Genomic DNA, 19,117 nt, shown 5'->3' on the forward strand with positions numbered 1-19,117 from the left:
TTTTGTAGATGTTCTTGGTCAAGTGAGGAAGTTCTCCTCTATTCCTAGTTTGCTGAGTTTTTATCAAAAAAGTTTTTAATGGGTTTTAGCTTTAGTCAAGTGCTTTTTCTGTATCATTTGATGTGACTATATGGTTTTTCTTCTTTAGTTTGTTGATGTGGTAGATAATTGATTTGATAATTGATTTTCGAATGTTGAGCCATCCTTGCATGCTTGGAGTAAATTCCATTTGGTGATGGTATATAACTTTTTTATACATTGTTGGATTTGATATTTCTAATATTGAGAATTTTTGCATCTATTTTCATAAGCGATATTGCTCTACAGCACTTTTTTCTTGTAATATCTTTATCTGATTTGCGTAATAGGGTAATACTGGCTCCGTGGAATGAGTTAGGAATCATGTTACAATCATCTTTGATTGGAAAAGATTGTAGAGAATTGGTATCATTTCTTCTATAAGTGTTTAGTAGAATTAATCAGTGAAACATCTGAAACAGGTGCTTTTTTTTTTTGGAGATTATTAGTTATTGACTCAGTTTCTTTAATAGAGTCTTTTTTTTTTTGGAGACGGAGTTCCACTCTTGTTGCTCAGGCTGGAGTACAATGGCGCGATCTCGGCTCACTGCAACCTCCATTTTCCATTAACGGGTTCAAGTGATTCTCCTGCCTCAGGTTCCTGAGTAGCTGGGATTACAGGCATGTGCCACCATGCCTGGCTAATTTTGTACTGGGTTTCTCCATGTTGGCCAGGCTGGTCTTGAGCCCCTGACCTCAGGTGATCCTCCTGCCTCAGCCTCCCAAAGTGCTGGGATTACAGGCATGAGCCACCACGCCTGGCAAATCTTTCTTTTTTAAAAATCCAATCTAACAATCTCTACCTTTTAATTGGGGCATTTAGTGTGGTTGTTGATGTGGTTTGTTTATGTCTGCCACCTCCTTATTTGTTTCCTAATTATTCCATCTGTTTTTTCTTCTTCCATGATCTTTTGCTGCTTTATTTGGGGTTAAGTGTGTATTTTTATTCCATTTATGTCCCTTATTGGCTTATAGTCTATAGCCCTTTATTGTTTAATGTTTACCTTAGCATTTATAGTATATATCTTTAACATAGCCCTCATATCAATCTTCAAATAATATTATACCACTTCACATACAGGATTAGAATCTTCCATTTCTCCCCTTCCAGCCTTTATATAGTTGTTTTCAAACTTCTGATCTTGATGTGTTGTAAATCCCACACTATTATTATTTAATAGTAATATTATTATTATTATTTAAACATTTACTGCTTTTTAAATAGATTTAAATAACAAGAAAATGTCATGCGTCCTTTTCCATGTAGTTAAGTTTCCCATTGCTCTTCATTCTTTTGTGCAGATCCATATTTCCACCTGGTATCCTTTGCTTCTGCCTAAAGGATATTTTAAAAACTTTTTTTTGTAGTGTAGTTTGCTGTTGAGAATTTTATTTAGTTCTTTTGTTTGAAAAAGTATTTATTTTTTACCTCTGTCTTTTAAAAATATTTTTGCTGAGGCCAGGAGCAGTGGCTCATGCCTATAATCCCAGCACTTTGGGAGGCTGAGGCAGTAGGATCACTTGAGGTCAGGCGTTCGAGACCAGCCTGGCCAACATGGCAAAATACCGTCTCCATTAAAAATACAAAAAATTAGCCAGGCATGGTGGCGTGTGCCTGTAATCCCAGTTACTTGGGAGGCTGAGGCAGGAGAATCTCTTGAACCCAGGAGGCAGAGGTTGCAGTGAGCTGAGGTCGCACCATTGCATTCCTGCCTGTGCAACAAAACAAGACTCCATCTCAAAAAAAATTTTTTTTTGCCGGTACAATGACTTCTGACACTACCCCAAATTAGGCCAAACTTTACAAGGGCCTAGTCTACTACAAAACTGCCCTTACTTTAGACACCAAGCAGAAGTTTTGGGGTTCCCAAGTCACCCATACTTCTGACAAAATAGATACAAATTTGAGGTTTCTTACTACCTCCTGAGTTCAGTAATTCACTAGAATGATTCACAGAGCTCAGGAAACCACTATACTTAGGTTTACAATTTTATTGTGGCAAAAAAGATAAAAATCAGGTCTGACCAAAGAAGACATGTGTAGGACAAGGTCTGGGAGGGTCCCAACACAAAGCTTCCAGTGCCTTCTCCCTGTGAAGTCAGGATGCATCACCCTCCTACACATCGATGTATACCAATACATAGAAATTATTATTAAGCAGGGAAGCTCACAGGAGCTTTGTGTCCAGAGTGAGGTTTTATTTTATAAGCATGATTGATCGACTCATTTGCCATATGACTGAACTTAATCTCTAGCCCCTCTCCACTTCTGGGAAGTCAGGTTATGTCAGACTGATAGCAAGTGGCTCAAAGCCCCAACCCTCTTTTTTTTCTTTTTTTCTTTTTTTTTTTTTTTTTGAGACGGAGTCTCACTCTGTCACCCAGCCAGGCTGGAGTGCAGTGGTGTGATCTCGGCTCACTGCAACCTCCACCTCCTATGTTCAAGCAATTCTCCTGCCTCAGCCTCCTGAGTAGCTGGGATTATAGGCATGTGCCAGCACACCCGGTTAATTTTTGTATTTTTAGTAGAGATGGGGTTTCGCCATATTGGCCAGACTGGCCTTGAACCCCTGACCTCAGGTGATCTGCCTGCTTGGGCCTCCCAAAGTGCTAGGTGAGTGCTAGCACTCCTTCATGCTAGGTGAGCCTCAAAGCCCCAACCCTCCAATTACATGGTTGGTCTTTCAGGTGTGGCCAGCCTCCATTCTGAGTTATATCATTAGCATAAAGTATCAGGCCCCATCATGAATAACAGAAGCACTCCTATCACTTGGGTTTTGAAATTCCAAGGATTTAGAGGCTCCTTCCGAGGAACTGGGGACTAAGGCCAGTCAGATTCGTTACTACACAACAGCTGGGTCTAGAATTCTAGGTCGGCAGGAGAATAGCCATATCTTCCATAATTTTTTTTTTTTTTAAATTTTTTTTTTTTTTTTTTTTTTTGAGATGGAATCTCACTTTGTCGCCCAGGCTGGAGTACAGTGGCGCGATCTCGGCTCACTGCAAACTCCACCTCCTGGGTTTACACCGTTCTCCTGCCTCAGCCTTCCGAATAGCTGGGACTACCAGCGCCCGCCACCACGCCCGGCTAATCCTTTTGTATTTTTTAGTAGAGACGGGGTTTCACCGTGTTCGCCAGGATGGTCTCGATCTCCTGACCTCGTGATCCGCCCGCCTCGGCCTCCCAAAGTGCTGGAATTACAGGCCTGAGCCACCGCGCCTGGCCCATATCTTCCATAATTTAAAGATATTGGTCTGCCGTCTTCTTGCATTGTTTCCAACGAGAAATCTGCTATAATCCTTCTTTGTTCCTCTGTATAACATCATCATCTCACTTCACCCAGCTCTACCAAGCTCTAGCTCTTAAGATTTTTCTCTGTATTTTGAGTTTTGAGCGATTTGACTATGACATTCTTTGATGTACTTCTCTTCCTCTTTCTCATGTTTGGGATTCTTAGAGATTATCTTAGATTTGTGATGTTACAAGAAAAACTTGGGGCTGCAGCGTCCTACCTAAACTGGGAAGGAGCCATGAGACCAAAGGATGACTCAGACAGTTGAGCTTGATGAGTAGATGAGTTTATTCAGCTTACATCCAAGGCACTCCTGGACTGCAGCGGGACAGCTCTAGAGAGCCATGCTGCCTCCTGTCTCTAAACTGCATTTTTTTTTTTTTTTCTTTAAGACATGGGGTGCTTTGCCATGTTGCTGAGGCTGGTCTCGGACTCCTGGACTCAAGTGATCCGCCCTCCTCAGCCTCCCAAACTGGGATGACAAGCCTGAGCTACTGCGCCTGGCTCCCTCTGAACTGCTTTTAAGCTAATTTTCTGGATCTTTGCCTACTGTGATTGAACAGTGATACTGTTTTTCTTGAGAGGTTCTCAGATACTCTCTAGGATGTTTGGTTGGTTCTCAGGGATACCTGCTCCTCAGCTGGGTACCATTGCCATGGGCCTAGCCTTCAAGTTTCAGGCAGCGAACATATGTACCTTTAAGTAATCTGGTAAAGAACCTGTCACACAACATGTGGGTATATGGTTTTTATCAAATTTGCAAAGTTGTCAGTCATTATTTCTTCCTATCTTTTTTCTGTATCCCCCTCTCTCCCCTCCCGCTGCTTGAAGTTGTCCTGCAGCTCAGTGGTGCTGTTTAGTTTTTTTGACGATTTTTTTTCCTCTCGGTGTTAGTTATTTCTGACATATGTGTGTGTTATGTAACCCTAGCCCTACTATGAGCACCTGGAAGGTTCTTTGTACCTCTGTACCCAGACCGATCCTTGGAAGGCTAGTTATTGTAGGATGCTCATGTCCAGGCATCTCCTTGAGGCTTTAGCTGGGTAGTTTTGGGAACAAACAAAGGGCATCTGACTTTGCATGTCAAGAATCAAACTGGATATTTGTTAATCTTTGACAAGAGATGACACTATCAAGAAAGAATAAAATTGTTTTTAAAAAATAAGCCTTGATGCTTCTGAGGAGACCTGATCCTTATTAAGTCCTGGCTAAGGAAACAGCTACTCAGGATCACTTCCCTTATATCCTGGTGCCCGCTAGCCAGAAGATGGGGAGAGGTCATAACAGATAGTCCTCACACAAAGCATGGAAAACCCAGAGTTCATGCAATGTTGAGAGCATATCCACTGGATGAAGTTGTATATTTTATGCACCTGGGGGTGAGAAGAAGCTGAAGATGCCTCTTTCTCATTCAACAAAAAACAATGCCATTATATAATTGATACAGAGGTGCTGCTGCATAGGGTAGTAGGAGCGCTGATTGAGAGGGTGGTTTGTACTAGATCAGTATAAAAAGACATTACGTGCTATATAAACCCTATTGGATAGAGATAATGGGAAACAAAGGGGTAGGTTTTTGGCAACTTGGAACATCCATACCCTGTGCAGGAAACATGCTATCCAAGAGAAAGCCAGCGCATGCTGAAGTACCAGGCCCCTGGGAGGTAAGCACAGCAGTGAGGAGGTGGACAGGGGTTAGAGGGGTGCCAGCACAGCATGGAGTATGGTGCTTACTTCAACATGGCCTTTTGAGTAGAGTCATATTAACAACTGCCAGCTAGGGGCTCCTATGTACCAGCCCCCAACTAGAAGATAGCCCAGAGAAGTATGGCAGGCTTAGGTTTAAGAACTATTGGGATTAGTACGAAGGTAAACTTACAGTTTTATTGAAAGCTTCTGAGCTTTAAGTTAGCAAGTTATAGGGGCACGTGAATACTAATAAGAAGTGGTGGTATGCTTTGTACACTTGGGGGCCTTGATTATGAACTATCTTAAGGTTTACTACTGTCCTGAGTCCCTACCTGAGAACTTCTCTTTCCCCTTAAAATACACATGTTCAGCCGGGCGCGGTGGCTCAAGCCTGTAATCCCAGCACTTTGGGAGGCTGAGACGGGCGGATCACAAGGTCAGGAGATCGAGACCATCCTGGCTAACACGGTGAAACCCCGTCTCTACTAAAAAATACAAAAAACTAGCCGGGCGAGGTGACGGGCGCCTGTGGTCCCAGCTACTCCGGAGGCTGAGGCAGGAGAATGGCGTAAACCCGGGAGGCGGAGCTTGCAGTGAGCTGAGATCCGGCCACTGCACTCCAGCCTGGGCGACAGAGCCAGACTCAGTCTCAAAAAAAAAAAAAAAAAAATACACATGTTCCTGGTTTAGCCCTTGGATACAGTGCACAGAGAGATATATATTCAAGAAACTTGGATTGGGGTCCTATTGCCCTTTGAGAAAGCATGAACCTTTGGCTATACCCTCTGTACTGAATGAGCTCTTTAAGCCTTCTGAATGTTGGTTCACTTGACAAGACAGATTGAAGTCTCAGGTGTGTTCCTAGGAGGGCAGGAAATAGTCAAGTTGCTGCTAGATCTAGAATGGTTGTCTGAGAGACATGGGTTGTTATAGGAAACTTGGGAACAAGGGAGAAAACCTCTGGGCTATGAAACTTTTACAGAAACTCATTAAACTGATAGTGGCCCTGAGAAAATAACCATATAATTGCCAGTGCTAGGGGAAGATTTCTTGCCCGAAGGTCATGTCTGCCCTCCTCAAAAGCAAACCTTACAGAGTTTCGTTTCTTTTCCCATCAACAGGTAACAGTCCTTTGGACAGCCCCCGGAATTTCTCTCCAAATGCACCTGCTCACTTTTCCTTTGTTCCTGCCCGTAGGTAAGTTGATAGAAAACCTCCTCTGGGACCAGCACCTGTGGCACTTGCATGAGAGTTAGTTGAATGTCAGATTCCTCCTTTAAGTGTCACTATTCTTTCAAGTGTATTACCTGAAGCTCCCATCCATCAAAACTCTGTCTTTGCTTTCCTCTCCCATGATGTAATCATTGTGTTCTGGTTTTGCTTTGTAGGTGCCCCATGTATTTGTGTTTGAATATTTAAACAGGAGAGTAGATATTAAGTAAAAGTAGATTTATTTGTACAATTCACTTTTTTTTAAGTCCGTGATGTCCTGCGGGTATGTTCCAAAGCATTACACTCTCAATTGAGAACTGTCCTAGAGTGATCAATGAGAAAATAAGCTCTCCTCCAGGAGGACCCAAAGTCTTTGTCCTCTCTAACTCAGCTAGTTTAAGGTGGCTGGAAGGGCCCTCTGTGCTTCTCTCCTTGACTTTGAACTGGAGTTCGTTTGGGGGATGAAGAGACTACAGGGACTTCACTTTTCCTTCCATGAATTTAGAAAGATTTGGTGCATACAAAGCCATGCTTATGGTCCACCTCCTATGTTTCTCCCCTCTTGAGAGTGATACAAACCTGTCTCTGGCCCAGGGCAGCAATGCTGACAGCTCTGCCTGTGGCTGGAATATCATCAGGCCTTTGGAGAAAGCTGAATGAGATTAATCCATCCAAATCACATACCTAGGCTCTGTACACACGTGGTTTCTTGTCAGAACTTTTCTAAGATTTGTTGCCAGAGTTTATATTTATTTTATCTTATTTTTTAATTTTTAACATTATTCTTCGTTAGAGTTAGTCTCTAGTATAAGACCTCCAGGAAAATTATGGTTCCAGATTTGTAACCTTTAATGGATGGAGAATGTAATATAGCTGGAGGCCAGGACAGTTTTAATACTTAGACTACTTTTTAAAAAAAGACATATTAGGAAAAGGGGAGGCTCCTGGAAACAGTGTTAACTCACTATTCCAATGATAACCCAAAAGAAATCCATCCTCTTTCCAGGATTATTTTTGGCTGAAAAGAACATGAACAGGTTGGGATAAGTTTGATGACTGATTTGGGTTTCCTCCCTCAACCTACTTACCTTATTCAAAACAAATTTTATCCAGGGTTGTTCCATGGGCTCATCTCTCCTACCCTATGGAACTTCCAATTTGTTAAGCAAGGATCCAGATAAGATCACTTAACAGTGTAAGAATATGCTGGATTGGTGTATTTGTTTTTCCAACCCAGGTGGAAAGACTTATCCCAGACTTCTTGCCTGGACTGTATATCAACTGCACTCTCAGAGTAGGTATGAGCTGGGACACCAAGACCTGTGGCCAGATCCCCATAGGTGGCATCGAGTTACTTCTCATTCATTCGATAAATATTTGCTGAGCACCACCACGTAGAGCCAGGCACACTCGGCTGGGTGCTGAGTTATGTAGTGGTAGCAAAATAGACATAGTCCCTACTTCCCTGAAACTCACAATGTAGGAGAGTCTGTGTACTGGTTGTTTCCTTTGTAAGGACTGCTGCTCCCTCAAATCTTCATTTAGCTAACTCATTCTTATGATTCATATCTCATCTTAAACGTCACCTCCTCAGAGAGGCCTTCCCTAAACATTCAATCTAAAGGGGCCTTCTTGTCTTTCTCCATCAAATCATCCAGTTTTATTTTCAAAATAGTACTTTTCAGTTCCTGATATTTTCTTATTTGCATATTTTCTGTCTCAATTCAACCACGATCAAGTCACCTTTAATAGAGATACCTTCATTTGTTGAAAGCTCTGTGTCCTGGCGGGAAGACAAATGAGTAGTGGGAGAGAAAGACAAACAAGTATACGGATATAAATTATGACAAGCACCATAGAGGGAAAGAGCATGATGCTGCATGAAAGAACAGGAAGAGGGCCGGGCACAGTGGCTCACGCCTGTAATCCCAGCACTTTGGGAGGCCGAAGCAGGTGGATCACTTGAAGTCAGGAGTTTGAGACCAGCCTGGCCAACATGGTGAAACACCATCTCTACTAAAAATACAAAAATTAACTGGGCATGGTGGTGCAGGTCTGTAATCCCAGCTACTCAGGAGGCTGAGGCAGGAGAATCACTTGAATCCGAGAGGTAGGTTTGCAGTGAGCCGAGATTGTGCCACTGCACTCCAGCCTGGGCGACAGAGTAAGACTTCATCTCAAAAACAAAACAAAACAAAAAAAGAACAGGAAGAGACTAAGGCCAGAGAACCTCCATTGGGTGGCCATGTAAAACCTCTCTGAAGGGTGAGAAGCAGCTGGCACGTTAAGTGTGAGGACCCAGGTGTGTGCAGACCATTCTAGGCAGAGGGAACAGCCTGTTCCATTGATACCGTGGGTCTGTTTCATTGCCTCGGTTTGGGAGTAGGACCAACTGGGAGGCCTCAGGGCCTGTTTTTTTACCACTGAGACACAAACAGGTCTATGCTAAGTGGCATGACATTTGAGTCATGTGCATGGAACATGGATCTCTGGGCTGTCCTCTTATAGAACATAGTAGGAAAAGCTGCTGGTTATTGGTGGGGTGGGGAGAAGTGTTTCAACCCTGCCAAACAGAGTATCAGGAATTGTTTGTTTCTGTGTTACTGGCTGGTGCTTTGGAGGATCACATTGGTTTGCAATATCAAACAAAAGACAGATTGAACACTAAGGATAGACCCATTGGTCCTACAATTTCACTTCAAACTATCACACATTCCTAAAGAGAAGGAATGTGCCAAGCTAGACCAAATACCAAGATTCAAAAAGATTACTCTCTCTGGTTCCTTTGGTTCTCACTGTAATGTGTATTTTTTTACTACAGCCATAGCCACAGAGCTGACAGGTAATAGCGGGTATAATGGGGAGAGGGGCTGGGAAACTGCTATGCATGGCCAGACAATATGGTTTGTGATGTTGTGGTTGGTGAAAACTGGTTGTGATGATTCTTCTCTGACTGGGTATGAACATTGGGCCTTTCATATCTTGCAAAGAGGCCCAAAGGGATCTCCCTCTACCTGCTGGAACCAAGGCTCAGAGCTCATGTGCTTGGATGCAGGAATAGCTGAATAGTTCCAAACTTCCTAGCTTAGGGACAGGTCATCCTTATTCCCACAACTTTACACAGTCAGGTGACTGCGGTGACCAGATAGAGGAAATAGAGGCATCATGGGGTGGCATTTCTTCCTGACTCTGGTGGCCCCTGCCGTTCATTATACAGAGAAATAGCTGCCATGCAACTGGTTTTCATTTTTATCTAAGGGGAGGAAAACTCACATGTGCAAAAGTGTATTTGACAAGGGTTTGGCAAAACCAACCCTGAGTTATACTTGTCTCATTGTTGCTGAGCTGTGTCCTGGAACCAGCTTGCTTTATTGTGTGGTGCTCCCAGGACCCAGCAAAGAGGTCAGAGAGAACATGATGTCTGAGCACCTTCCTGGACATGTCTGAACCTCAGAGACTAGGTTCCAGCAGAGTTATAGCCTATATGTGCTGCTGCCAGGGTGGCATGAAGTTTGAGTCATGTGCATGTGGCATGGAACCTTCGACTCACCCCTTAGAGAATGGAGTAGAAAAGCTGCTAGGTATTGGTGAGGGGGGGGAGGAGTGCTTCGAAGGGAGAAGCCCCAGCAAGATGTATTCCTTTTTGCTTCTTCCTCTCCCTGTCCCTGCCATAATCATGAAGCCTTGAACAAACCACCCAAATCTCAGGATCCTAGTGTTTTCTCTGTAAATTGTAATATGAACTTATAAAGATCCTCCATTGCTGATAGTCTAAGGTTCCATGAGTAGCAGCAAAAAAAGTATCTAATTTCAACCAGAGCAGGCTGTACCCTTAAGCCCTACAAAAAAGAATACACCACATCCCACAGTCCAAGCAAAGAATCACACGTTCATGTTATAAAAGTTTCAAACTAGATCCTTGCTTGATCTTTCCCCTCTACAGTAAAGCAAATAACTGTGTGTGTGTGGGGAGGGTTGTTTGTTTTCATGAGAGCTTTGGGGAGCATCCTTTTGAGAGCAGCAGGAAGCCTCCCCCAAAGCCTCTTATACAGCTAAGGGTATGTCACCTCCCTCCTCTTTCATAAAGTTACTGTCACTCTTCGACAAACATTCCCAAAGATTGGTTTTATGAGTCCTAATGGCCCCTAGGCAGCCTATAACTATTTCCCATTGATTAGCTCAGTTCAGACCCAGATGGTGGCCCACTTCTTCCTGTTGTCAGCCAGTGGCCTGGGGAAGACCAAAGAACCCTTAATATGGAGCCTTCACAAACGGAAATAGCTGCATTTCAGTGGCAGTTCTATCTTGTGATGTTGCCTGTAGCTGGAATCCTCTGTCATTGTTTCTATGAAAGTAAGTTGAGAGTATGAAAATGTTTATTCCAAAACCACAGTGTTGTATGACAGATGTTCTTCTGTTATACAAAGTCATGGACTATTTTATAGTCAGAGATGTCTGTCTTTTCAGGGAAAACAACAATAAGCCCTCTGTAGGAGAGAGAGATAAAAGCATGTACTGGATTGAGCAGTAATGTCTTAAAGAGGAGCCCTACAGTGAATCAACTGCCCCCAAATGCTGGTGGACAGACAGGCAGGTTGTGGGTCAGGGTGTAGTCCTGTAGAAACTACCTAATACTTTTTTCTTGCATACAGGACTGATGGGCGGCGCTGGTCTTTGGCCTCTTTGCCCTCTTCAGGATATGGAACTAACACTCCTAGCTCCACTGTCTCAGTAAGTAGCCAAATCTGTGGTCATACTTCCTTCACCCTGAGGAAGTACTTCCCTTTGGGTTATCTAGTGTTACAAAATGGTTGTCAAGTTTTTCTCCAAAGTCAAACTCAAAGAGGTTGCTTAGAGATGATGCTGGGTGCAACAGAGGGCTGGTGTCCCTTCCCAACCATAGCTAGCTCCATAAGTGCCTTCAGAAAGGATGACCAGTGCCCTCTCTGGGAATCAGTTACATCTAGTGGAGGCAGAGGAGAGCTTGAGGATGAACTTTTGCTTTGACAGTGAGACCAGGTATGGGGGCTCCTAAGCACACTTCTCCTACTCCTCCATTCTTATTTCTAGAACTGGAACCAAGTGCAGATAGATCACCTTTCTCATATCCGAAACACTTGGTAGACTCCTCCTCTCTTTTTTGCCTTTTTCTTTCAAAAAAGAAGGGAAGAGTGATTGTTATTTGATATCCAAGTTTGATGTGTATGAAGCAAAAAGCTGGACCTGTCTCTAAAACGTTTCTTATGGAGAATGTTTTAGCCTAAAACACAAGAGCTGTACTAATTGCTGCTATGCACAATTGACCCTTAAGTAAGCCCTCATTGAGCAACCTTTTTTTTTGAAACAGAGTGCCACTGTTGGCCAGGCTGGAGTACAGTGGCGCAATCACGGCTCACTGCAGCTTCAACCTCCCCAGGCTCAGATGATCCTCCCACCTCAGCCTCCTGAGTAGACTGGGACTGCAGGGGCATGCCCACCCTATAGCAGGCTAATTTTTTGTAGAGACGGGGTTTCATCATGTTTCCCAGGCTGGTCTCAAATTCCTCGGCTCAAGCCATCCATCTGCCTTGGTTTCCCAAAGTGCTTGGATTACAGGAGTGAACTACCACACCCAGCCGAGCAACTTTTTATTAAAACCACAGTTACAAGCTTGGCCAACTTTTTCTGTAAAGGGCCAAATGTAGAGTAAATGTTTTAGTCTTTGCAAGCCATACAGAAGCAGGCCATAGACCTGCTGACCCCATCCCCATTGCTTGCAGCATTCTTCAGGTCTTCCCTGCTCATTTTGCCTTTATTCCTGAATCTCGAGCAGGGAAAAGGAGTATATTTCCTCTTCCAACCTAGATATTACTATCACACTAATCCAAAGATGTCACTGGTCTTTGGCAGCTGTTAAGTTTAAGGTCTTTCCCTAATAAACATCCCCTTTTCCAGGCTAGGCGCGGTGGCTCACACTTGTAATCCCAGCACTTTGGTAGGCTGAGGTGGGCAGATCACAAGGTCAGGAGATCGAGACCATCCTGGCTAACATGGTGAAATCCCATCTCTACTAAAAATACAAAAAATTAGCTGGGCGTGGTGGCGGGCGCCTGTAGTCCCAGCGTCTTGGGAGGCTGAGGCAGGATAATCGCTTGAACCACCAGGAGGCAGAGATTGCAGTGAGCCGAGATCACGCCACTGCACTCCAGCCTGGGCAACAGAGCAAGACTCCGTCTCAAAAAAAAGAAAAAAAAATCCCCTTTCCCATAACTCTTTACTCAAGCAAATGATTTTTTTTAGAACCAAGGTAAGTCTCATCTATGTATAAAGATTCCTTTTCTGCAAATTTTAATAGACTTAACTCATTGCTCCAGTTTATTAGGATTCTTTAAAATACCAGTTTTGCCCACTGTAGTTTACACTGCCTCACTAGTTTCATGTTAGCTATAGCTGGTAAGAATACTTTTTACAACTTTATCCAAATCATTTATTAAAATGTGGCCAAGAAATAACCCTATGGAGACATCTCACTAGCTGTTTATAACTTCATGTATTATAGCATTCTGTGAGAGAAAATGTGCACTGTTAGCCAAAAAGAAATGCTGATTTCTCACTTGTTTATTAAGCCTGTGACAACAGAGTTGTCTCAGTGTGGTGCTTTAGCTTTGGTTCTTTTTTTCTTTTTGAGGCGGAGTCTCGCTCTGTCGCCCAGGCTGGAGTGCTGTGGCGCGATCTCGGCTCACTACAAGCTCTGCCTCCTGGGTTCACGCCATTCTCCTGCCTCAGCCTCCCAAGTAGCTGGGACTACAGGTGCCCGCCACCACGCCTGGCTAATTTTTTGTATTTTTAGTAGAGATGGGGTTTCACCGTGTTAGCCAGGATGGTCTTGATCTCCTGACCTCGTGATCCGCCCACCTCGGCCTCCCAAAGTGCCGGGATTACAAGTGTGAGCCACTGCGCCTGGCCTAGCTTTGATTCTTAAATGGATTTAGATATTTAAACCCTGGCTCTGGAAGCAGTAGCTCAGGCCTATAATCTCAGCACTTTGGGAGGTCAGAGCAGGAGTTCCAAAAGACCAGCCTGGACAACACAGCAAGACCCTGTCACTTTATTTAAAAAAAAAAAATAGCTGGACATGGTGTCATGCACCTGCAGTTTCAGCTGCTTGGGAAGCCAAGGCATGAGGATCACTTGAGCCCAGAAGTTTGAGGCAGCAGTGAGCTATGATCACTCCACTGCACTCCAGCCAGGACAACAGAACAAAATCCTGTCTCTGAAAAAAATACAAACAGGCCGGGCACAGTGGCTCACACCTGTAATCGCAGCACTTTGGGAGGCCAAGGCAAGCAGATCACCTGAGGTCGCAGTTCCAGACCAGCCTGACCAACATGGAGAAACCCCATCTTTATTAAAAATACAAAATTACCCAGGCATGGTGGTACATGCCTGTAATCCCAACTACTCAGGAGGCTGAGGCAGGAGAGTCGCTTGAACCCGGGAGGCGGAGGTTGCAGTAAGCCGAGATCATGCCATTGCACTCCAGCCTGGGCAACAAGAGCGAAACTCCGTCTCAAAAAACAAAAACAAAAACAAAACCCCAGATCAGTGATCAGTTTGGTAAATAGAACTTGGGCTGACAACGTTTAACTTGCCTGTTCTCTTTGTCAGTCTTGTCAGGTAATGGGGGGAGTTCCCCAGTCCTGGGGCTGAATGGGTGCTTCAGCATTAGCTGCACCTGTGAAAGTCCTGTGATAGCCGAGCACCCTCCCTCAGATGGCCTGTTGAGACTGGCAGTGCTGTTGTGAGGAGTCCTCAGTCACTGAGCCATGTTTAGAATTCATGAGTGTTTTCAGGTCAAGCCTAATCTTTGGGTCCAGATGTAAAAGTAATTTTCTTCCCTGCTGGATTTTCTTACCTGCTGGACACCAGGCCATAGCTGGTCTGCAGGCTATAGTTTGCTAACCCCTGGCATAATACAGTGGCCAGCTTGAGTCTAGGCACAGCCTTTACAACCCCAGAAAAGGCACTTCTTCAGATACCAGCCAAAAGGAAACATTGCTGAGCTGCCCCCAGGGTGGCTCTCTCAAGATTGTGGAAGGGAGAACGTAAGAGGATGTTATTCGCAGCTGGGCATACCTAGAACATGTCCCAAGTGAGGAAGCATGATTTATTAACTACTTTTGCAGTTCTAAAATTCCATGAAGGTCTGGGCCCAACTCCCTGCACAACCCTTGAAGGACTCCAGTATATTGGGTTCCTCAGGGCTGAGGGCTCTGAAGCGCTGGAAAAGAACAGGATCAAGCACAGACAAGGCTAAGGGAGTGGAGGAAAGAAGACCTGCTTTGGGTTTATAGTGACTGGGAAGTTCCCTGACCATTTTCAGTCCTTCCCCATTAGTGGACTGCTCTGGGACATGTCTTTAATGCCACTTCTTAATGTTTTCCCTTCTAGTCATCATGCTCCTCACAGGAAAAGCTGCATCAGTTGCCTTTCCAGCCTACAGCTGATGAGCTGCACTTTTTAACGAAGCATTTCAGCACAGAGAGCGTACCAGATGAGGAGGGACGGCAGTCCCCAGCCATGCGGCCCCGCTCCCGGAGCCTCAGGTGAGAGTGCTGTCTGCCCACTGTCCCAGTGCATGTGGATTTCAGCTCGTTTGCGTAGCACAGGGGTGGGCACACTTGTGCTATAAAGGGCCAAGACAGTAAATAGTTTTAGGCTTTATAGGTCATATATCTCGGTCACATTCCTCAACTCTGCTGTTGTAGTGAGTATCCACAAATAATATATAAACTTTATTTACCAAAAAAAAAAAGTATTAGGCCATAGGTGGTCTGCAGGCTGTAGTTTGCTACCCCTGGCATAATACATTGGCCAGCTTCAGTGAGTCAAGTTCAGTAAAGCCCAAGCTCTTTTTGGCTTCAGGTACAGCTCAACCCATCACCCCAGGAGGTATTTAGCAATACTGTCAACTGATCCCTCTTTTGTTCTGTTTAAGGGAAGTTAGCAGCAGAAATATACTTTAGATTACATCCGGTAAAAGGAGAACAATAGTATCATCAATTCTGATGGTTATCTGGCTCCAGAACCCATTGGCCCTGGGTGTATGATCTAGGCCAGCTGAAAAAGTTGCTGCTGAAGACAGGTTGCTGGCGTGGGGAAGAAGCCCATTTCAAAAGCAGAATTAAATGCCATTTGAATCTGTCTTTATTCTGTGAATCACCTGGGCACATGTTCATCAAACCAAACAAACCTTAACAGCTGCTGATTAATTTTTTATTCTCCTTGGCGTTAGCTAGTAAATCAGTGCCAGAATGTTAGGTTAAGGAAGATGATGGAGATTCAAATGAACATGACTTTAATGACTGAGCTCAGTATTGCAGGGTCCCTGAGAAGTAATTGATTGGCTAATATGTGCAGGGCAGGATCCCAGAGGAGCAGCAGTTCCTCCCAGAAAGAATCCCCTCAGGTAATGCTGGCACTGCACCGGGAGTGACAGGAAAGCTGGGCCAGACCACGATGACTGGTTCAGGTTCAGAGACTGATGAAGATGGTATCTGGGGCTTAAGTGTGAAGGATCAAGCATACAAACGAGCAGGTGTGAATCTCCAGTGCCTTTCTCTGTCTCACAGAGGAACATGTGAGTCTTGGTGGTCTCAATAACCCATGCACAGAGAAGGGTACCTTTTAGGCCAGTTGAGATTGAGAGGCCTACAGTGATGCTCAGAGAAATCCATGGTATATTACTCTTAAATCCCTGGTAATGTGCAGCAGTATAGCAGGCACAACATGGCACATTCCAGGGAAGAAAGACAGAGTGGGACAGTTGTGGACCTAGCACATCTGGGATCATGTGTCAGGGGCAGTAAACTGGGCAAGACCCACATATCCGTTCAACTATGTGGCTCCAACTTTGAAATTTTTTAAGGAGATATAACCACACATGAGCCAGAGGGGGAGATTTAGGTTATCAGGGAAGATAATAAATTAAAGCAGAAAACATATTGGCTCCCTTCAGTAAATGACCCAGATGTATAACTCACAACAGTCTGGACTGGCCTCATTCATCCCTAAGTTAGGTCCACTGGCTGCAGCTAGTTTGGAAAAAAATGTACGTGTGCACCGTCTTCCTTTGGTTGCTTTGGTAGTTTTTTAATTTGCTTTGTTCCCAAGAATATGCTGGGGCACACCCAACCCTATTGGCCAAAACTAAGAGGACACAGAATCCTACTCTGGGGAAGGTTATCCTGGGAAAGCCACCAGTGAGCTTAAGAGTAGGTCCCTTCTAGGTCTTTCTAGCCTGGAAGAGGTCTTTGTGAAAACCAAGCCTAGCTCCATATAGTACCATTTTGAACTGAACAAGGTACACTGAAAACTCCAGGAATAAGAAAGGCTCTAGAACTCAGTACCCATTAAGGTGGAAATGTGTAGGCTGCTGAAGATGATGGGAGGGGCAGGGTCTCTGGGGATGGCCATCTTTCTCCTTGATAGTTCCATAGCCCTAAAGTAACACAGTCATTTCTTTTCTTTTTTTAGTCCTGGACGATCCCCAGTCTCCTTTGACAGTGAAATAATAATGATGAATCATGTGTACAAAGAAAGATTCCCAAAGGTAAGGATCCATTTAAAAGAAGAGTAGCAGTGCCCCCCAGGGTGGCTGCCTACAGCCAGCCCCATTGGGAAGACTCTGGAGTGAGGGAATGAAGTGCTACCTCCAGAGATAACCAAGAAGGACAGAAAGTCAGCCAGGAGGCTGTGGTCGCAGCAACAAGGGCTTCCAGACTGCTTGAGAAGGAGACAGCAGGAAACTATGAGTTTGGAAACTGCATTTGCAGAGCCTTTGTTTCTTCACTACCCAGAAGTAGAGTTATCCAGAGGGGAATGTCAGAAAGGTATCCCACCATATATTAAAGAGGAAAGAAAGAACTGAGGCTTTACTTCTCACTGTGCATATGAGGATCCATGAGTCAGGGTTCATTCATTACAGGATTTGCCCTCTGGTGGCATCGTCATTTGATAGAGATTTCTTAAGCAGCACCTCATTACCAGGTGTCAGAGAGTTCACAGACAGAAGTAGGCTGCACTGGCAAGAAGGCCAGAGAGAGCAGTAGGAGTGGGAGACAGATCTCAGAGTTGCTTGCTACCATTTGAATTTTCATTTTCAAGCAGGAAAATCCTTAGGGAGGAAAGTAGGTTGGTATCCTGAGATAGCTGAGAAGTAGCAGTCATAACTCTGCTGCTTGGCTGTGAACCTCCTTGTATATGGAACTAGGATCTTGTTTCCCATTTGCATGTCTCTTTTTCTGTTAAGAGATGGAGTCTTGCTCTATCGCCCAGGCTGGAGTGCAGTGGCACCATCTTGGCTCACTGTAACCTCCGCCTCCGCGGTTCAAACAATTCTCCTGCCTCAGCCTCCTGAGACGCTGGGACTACAGGCATGCACCACCACGCCTGGCTAATTTTTGTATTTTTAGTAGAGACAGGTTTTGCCATGTTGGCCAGACTGGTCTCGAACTCCTGACGTCAGGTGATCCACCTGCCTTAGCCTCCCAAAGTGCTGGGATTACAGGCATGAGCCACTGCACCCGGCCCCATTTGCATGTCTTTTTCAACACCACATGCCTGTACACTCTGACCTGGCCTTCTGAAGATAGGCCCTGTTCCTGACTGAGAAGGGATACTGGACTGTAGAACCTGTGCCCCATGGTCTGTGCTTTCCAGCTTTGGAGTGGCACTAGACAATAAACGTGAGGAAGGAGGCAGAACAAATAGCTAGGAATTCATTTTGATGTACTTGGTGTTTATGAAGTTTGGGAGTATATAATGTTGAGAAATGTATCTCATGCTTGCCCTCCTCCTCCTTGTATATTAGGTGTTTTTGTAGTATTGGATGTTTGTGTTTATAGGCATGTTTCCAGTTCCTTCCTATAGGATGAACTATTGTTGGAGAAAATGTGTTAAGATTCCTTCACTTCCTTCTTTCTCCTCTACTCCCACTCTTTCACCTCTTCCTCTTTCATTCTCCACGTAGACACAGCACATATATATGTATGTAAGTATACATCCACCTAAACACACACTGGAAATCAGAAATCACCACCTGGTAGCAAAGAAGTAAGGCAGAGTCTTAGATAGGCAGCTGAGAACTCGTTCACAGATGTGTATTTGTCGTTTTGACATGACCGCGTAGTTAGGTCCCTAGAGGTTTGGAGTCAGACCTCCATTCTCCTTTGCTGGGGATCCAGGCCAGGGTTATGTTCCTATTCACAGTCCCCCCATTCCAACTCGCCATCTGTGACCAGACAGGTTCACTAAGCAGCTCTCCAAGCACCTGCCTAACTCCCTTGGGTCCTAAGGTTAAGTAAGAAGATCCTGCGATAAATGAAACTCTCTCTGACTTAAAGAACTTTCTAGTTTAGAAACCAGCAGTGCCCATATACAAAGTTTACACAGTTGGGAGGTCCAGTGGAAGAACAGAGGCATGGAAACCCGTTTGCCTGGGGAAATGAAAGACTTCCCAGAGGAGACACGATAGTTGAACTGAGATGAGAAGGAGAATTAGTTTGCCAGGCAGGCTTGGCAGGGTGAAAAAGCCATACACAGGGAACAGCATAAACAGACAGGCATGAAATAGCATAGTAAAGGAGGAAGATAGCAAACACTTGTGTGTCCTTACAGCAAAAGAGCTTGCCCTGGAGGGAGCTGGGGGAGATGGGCAAGGCCAGGTGAAAGAGGGCCTTGAATATAAAGCTAAGGCATCTTGACTTGACTTTACTTGAAGGTGATCTATTAATGTCTTCAGTTATCAGGTTTCCCAAATGCCGTGTAAGGAAACCAGGATCACAGGGAGCCCATTATTTTGCTAT

The 19,117-nt window shown here is 44.5% G+C and overlaps 1 protein-coding gene across 15 annotated transcripts in view; it reads left to right on the plus strand.

Moving 5' to 3' along the window:
- The window catches only part of MAST2 (microtubule associated serine/threonine kinase 2), a 256,656-nt gene that overhangs the window by 214,452 nt on the left and 23,087 nt on the right, over positions 1-19,117 (plus strand). For 10 of the 15 annotated variants that reach the window (XM_031668117.1, XM_031668122.1, XM_031668125.1 and 7 more), the window contains 5 exons: positions 6,182-6,257; positions 9,094-9,114; positions 10,925-11,003; positions 14,703-14,857; positions 16,788-16,863. In XM_031668117.1, coding sequence (XP_031523977.1) covers positions 6,182-6,257; positions 9,094-9,114; positions 10,925-11,003; positions 14,703-14,857; positions 16,788-16,863 — 407 coding nt within the window. The remainder of the gene's footprint in view (positions 1-6,181; positions 6,258-9,093; positions 9,115-10,924; positions 11,004-14,702; positions 14,858-16,787; positions 16,864-19,117) is intronic. The other 5 variants (XM_031668126.1, XM_031668128.1, XM_031668134.1 and 2 more) reach the window with 1 other exon arrangement.

Source organism: Papio anubis, chromosome 1 (assembly GCF_008728515.1).
Source record: "Papio anubis isolate 15944 chromosome 1, Panubis1.0, whole genome shotgun sequence".
In the NCBI taxonomy this organism is placed as follows: Eukaryota; Metazoa; Chordata; class Mammalia; order Primates; family Cercopithecidae; genus Papio; species Papio anubis.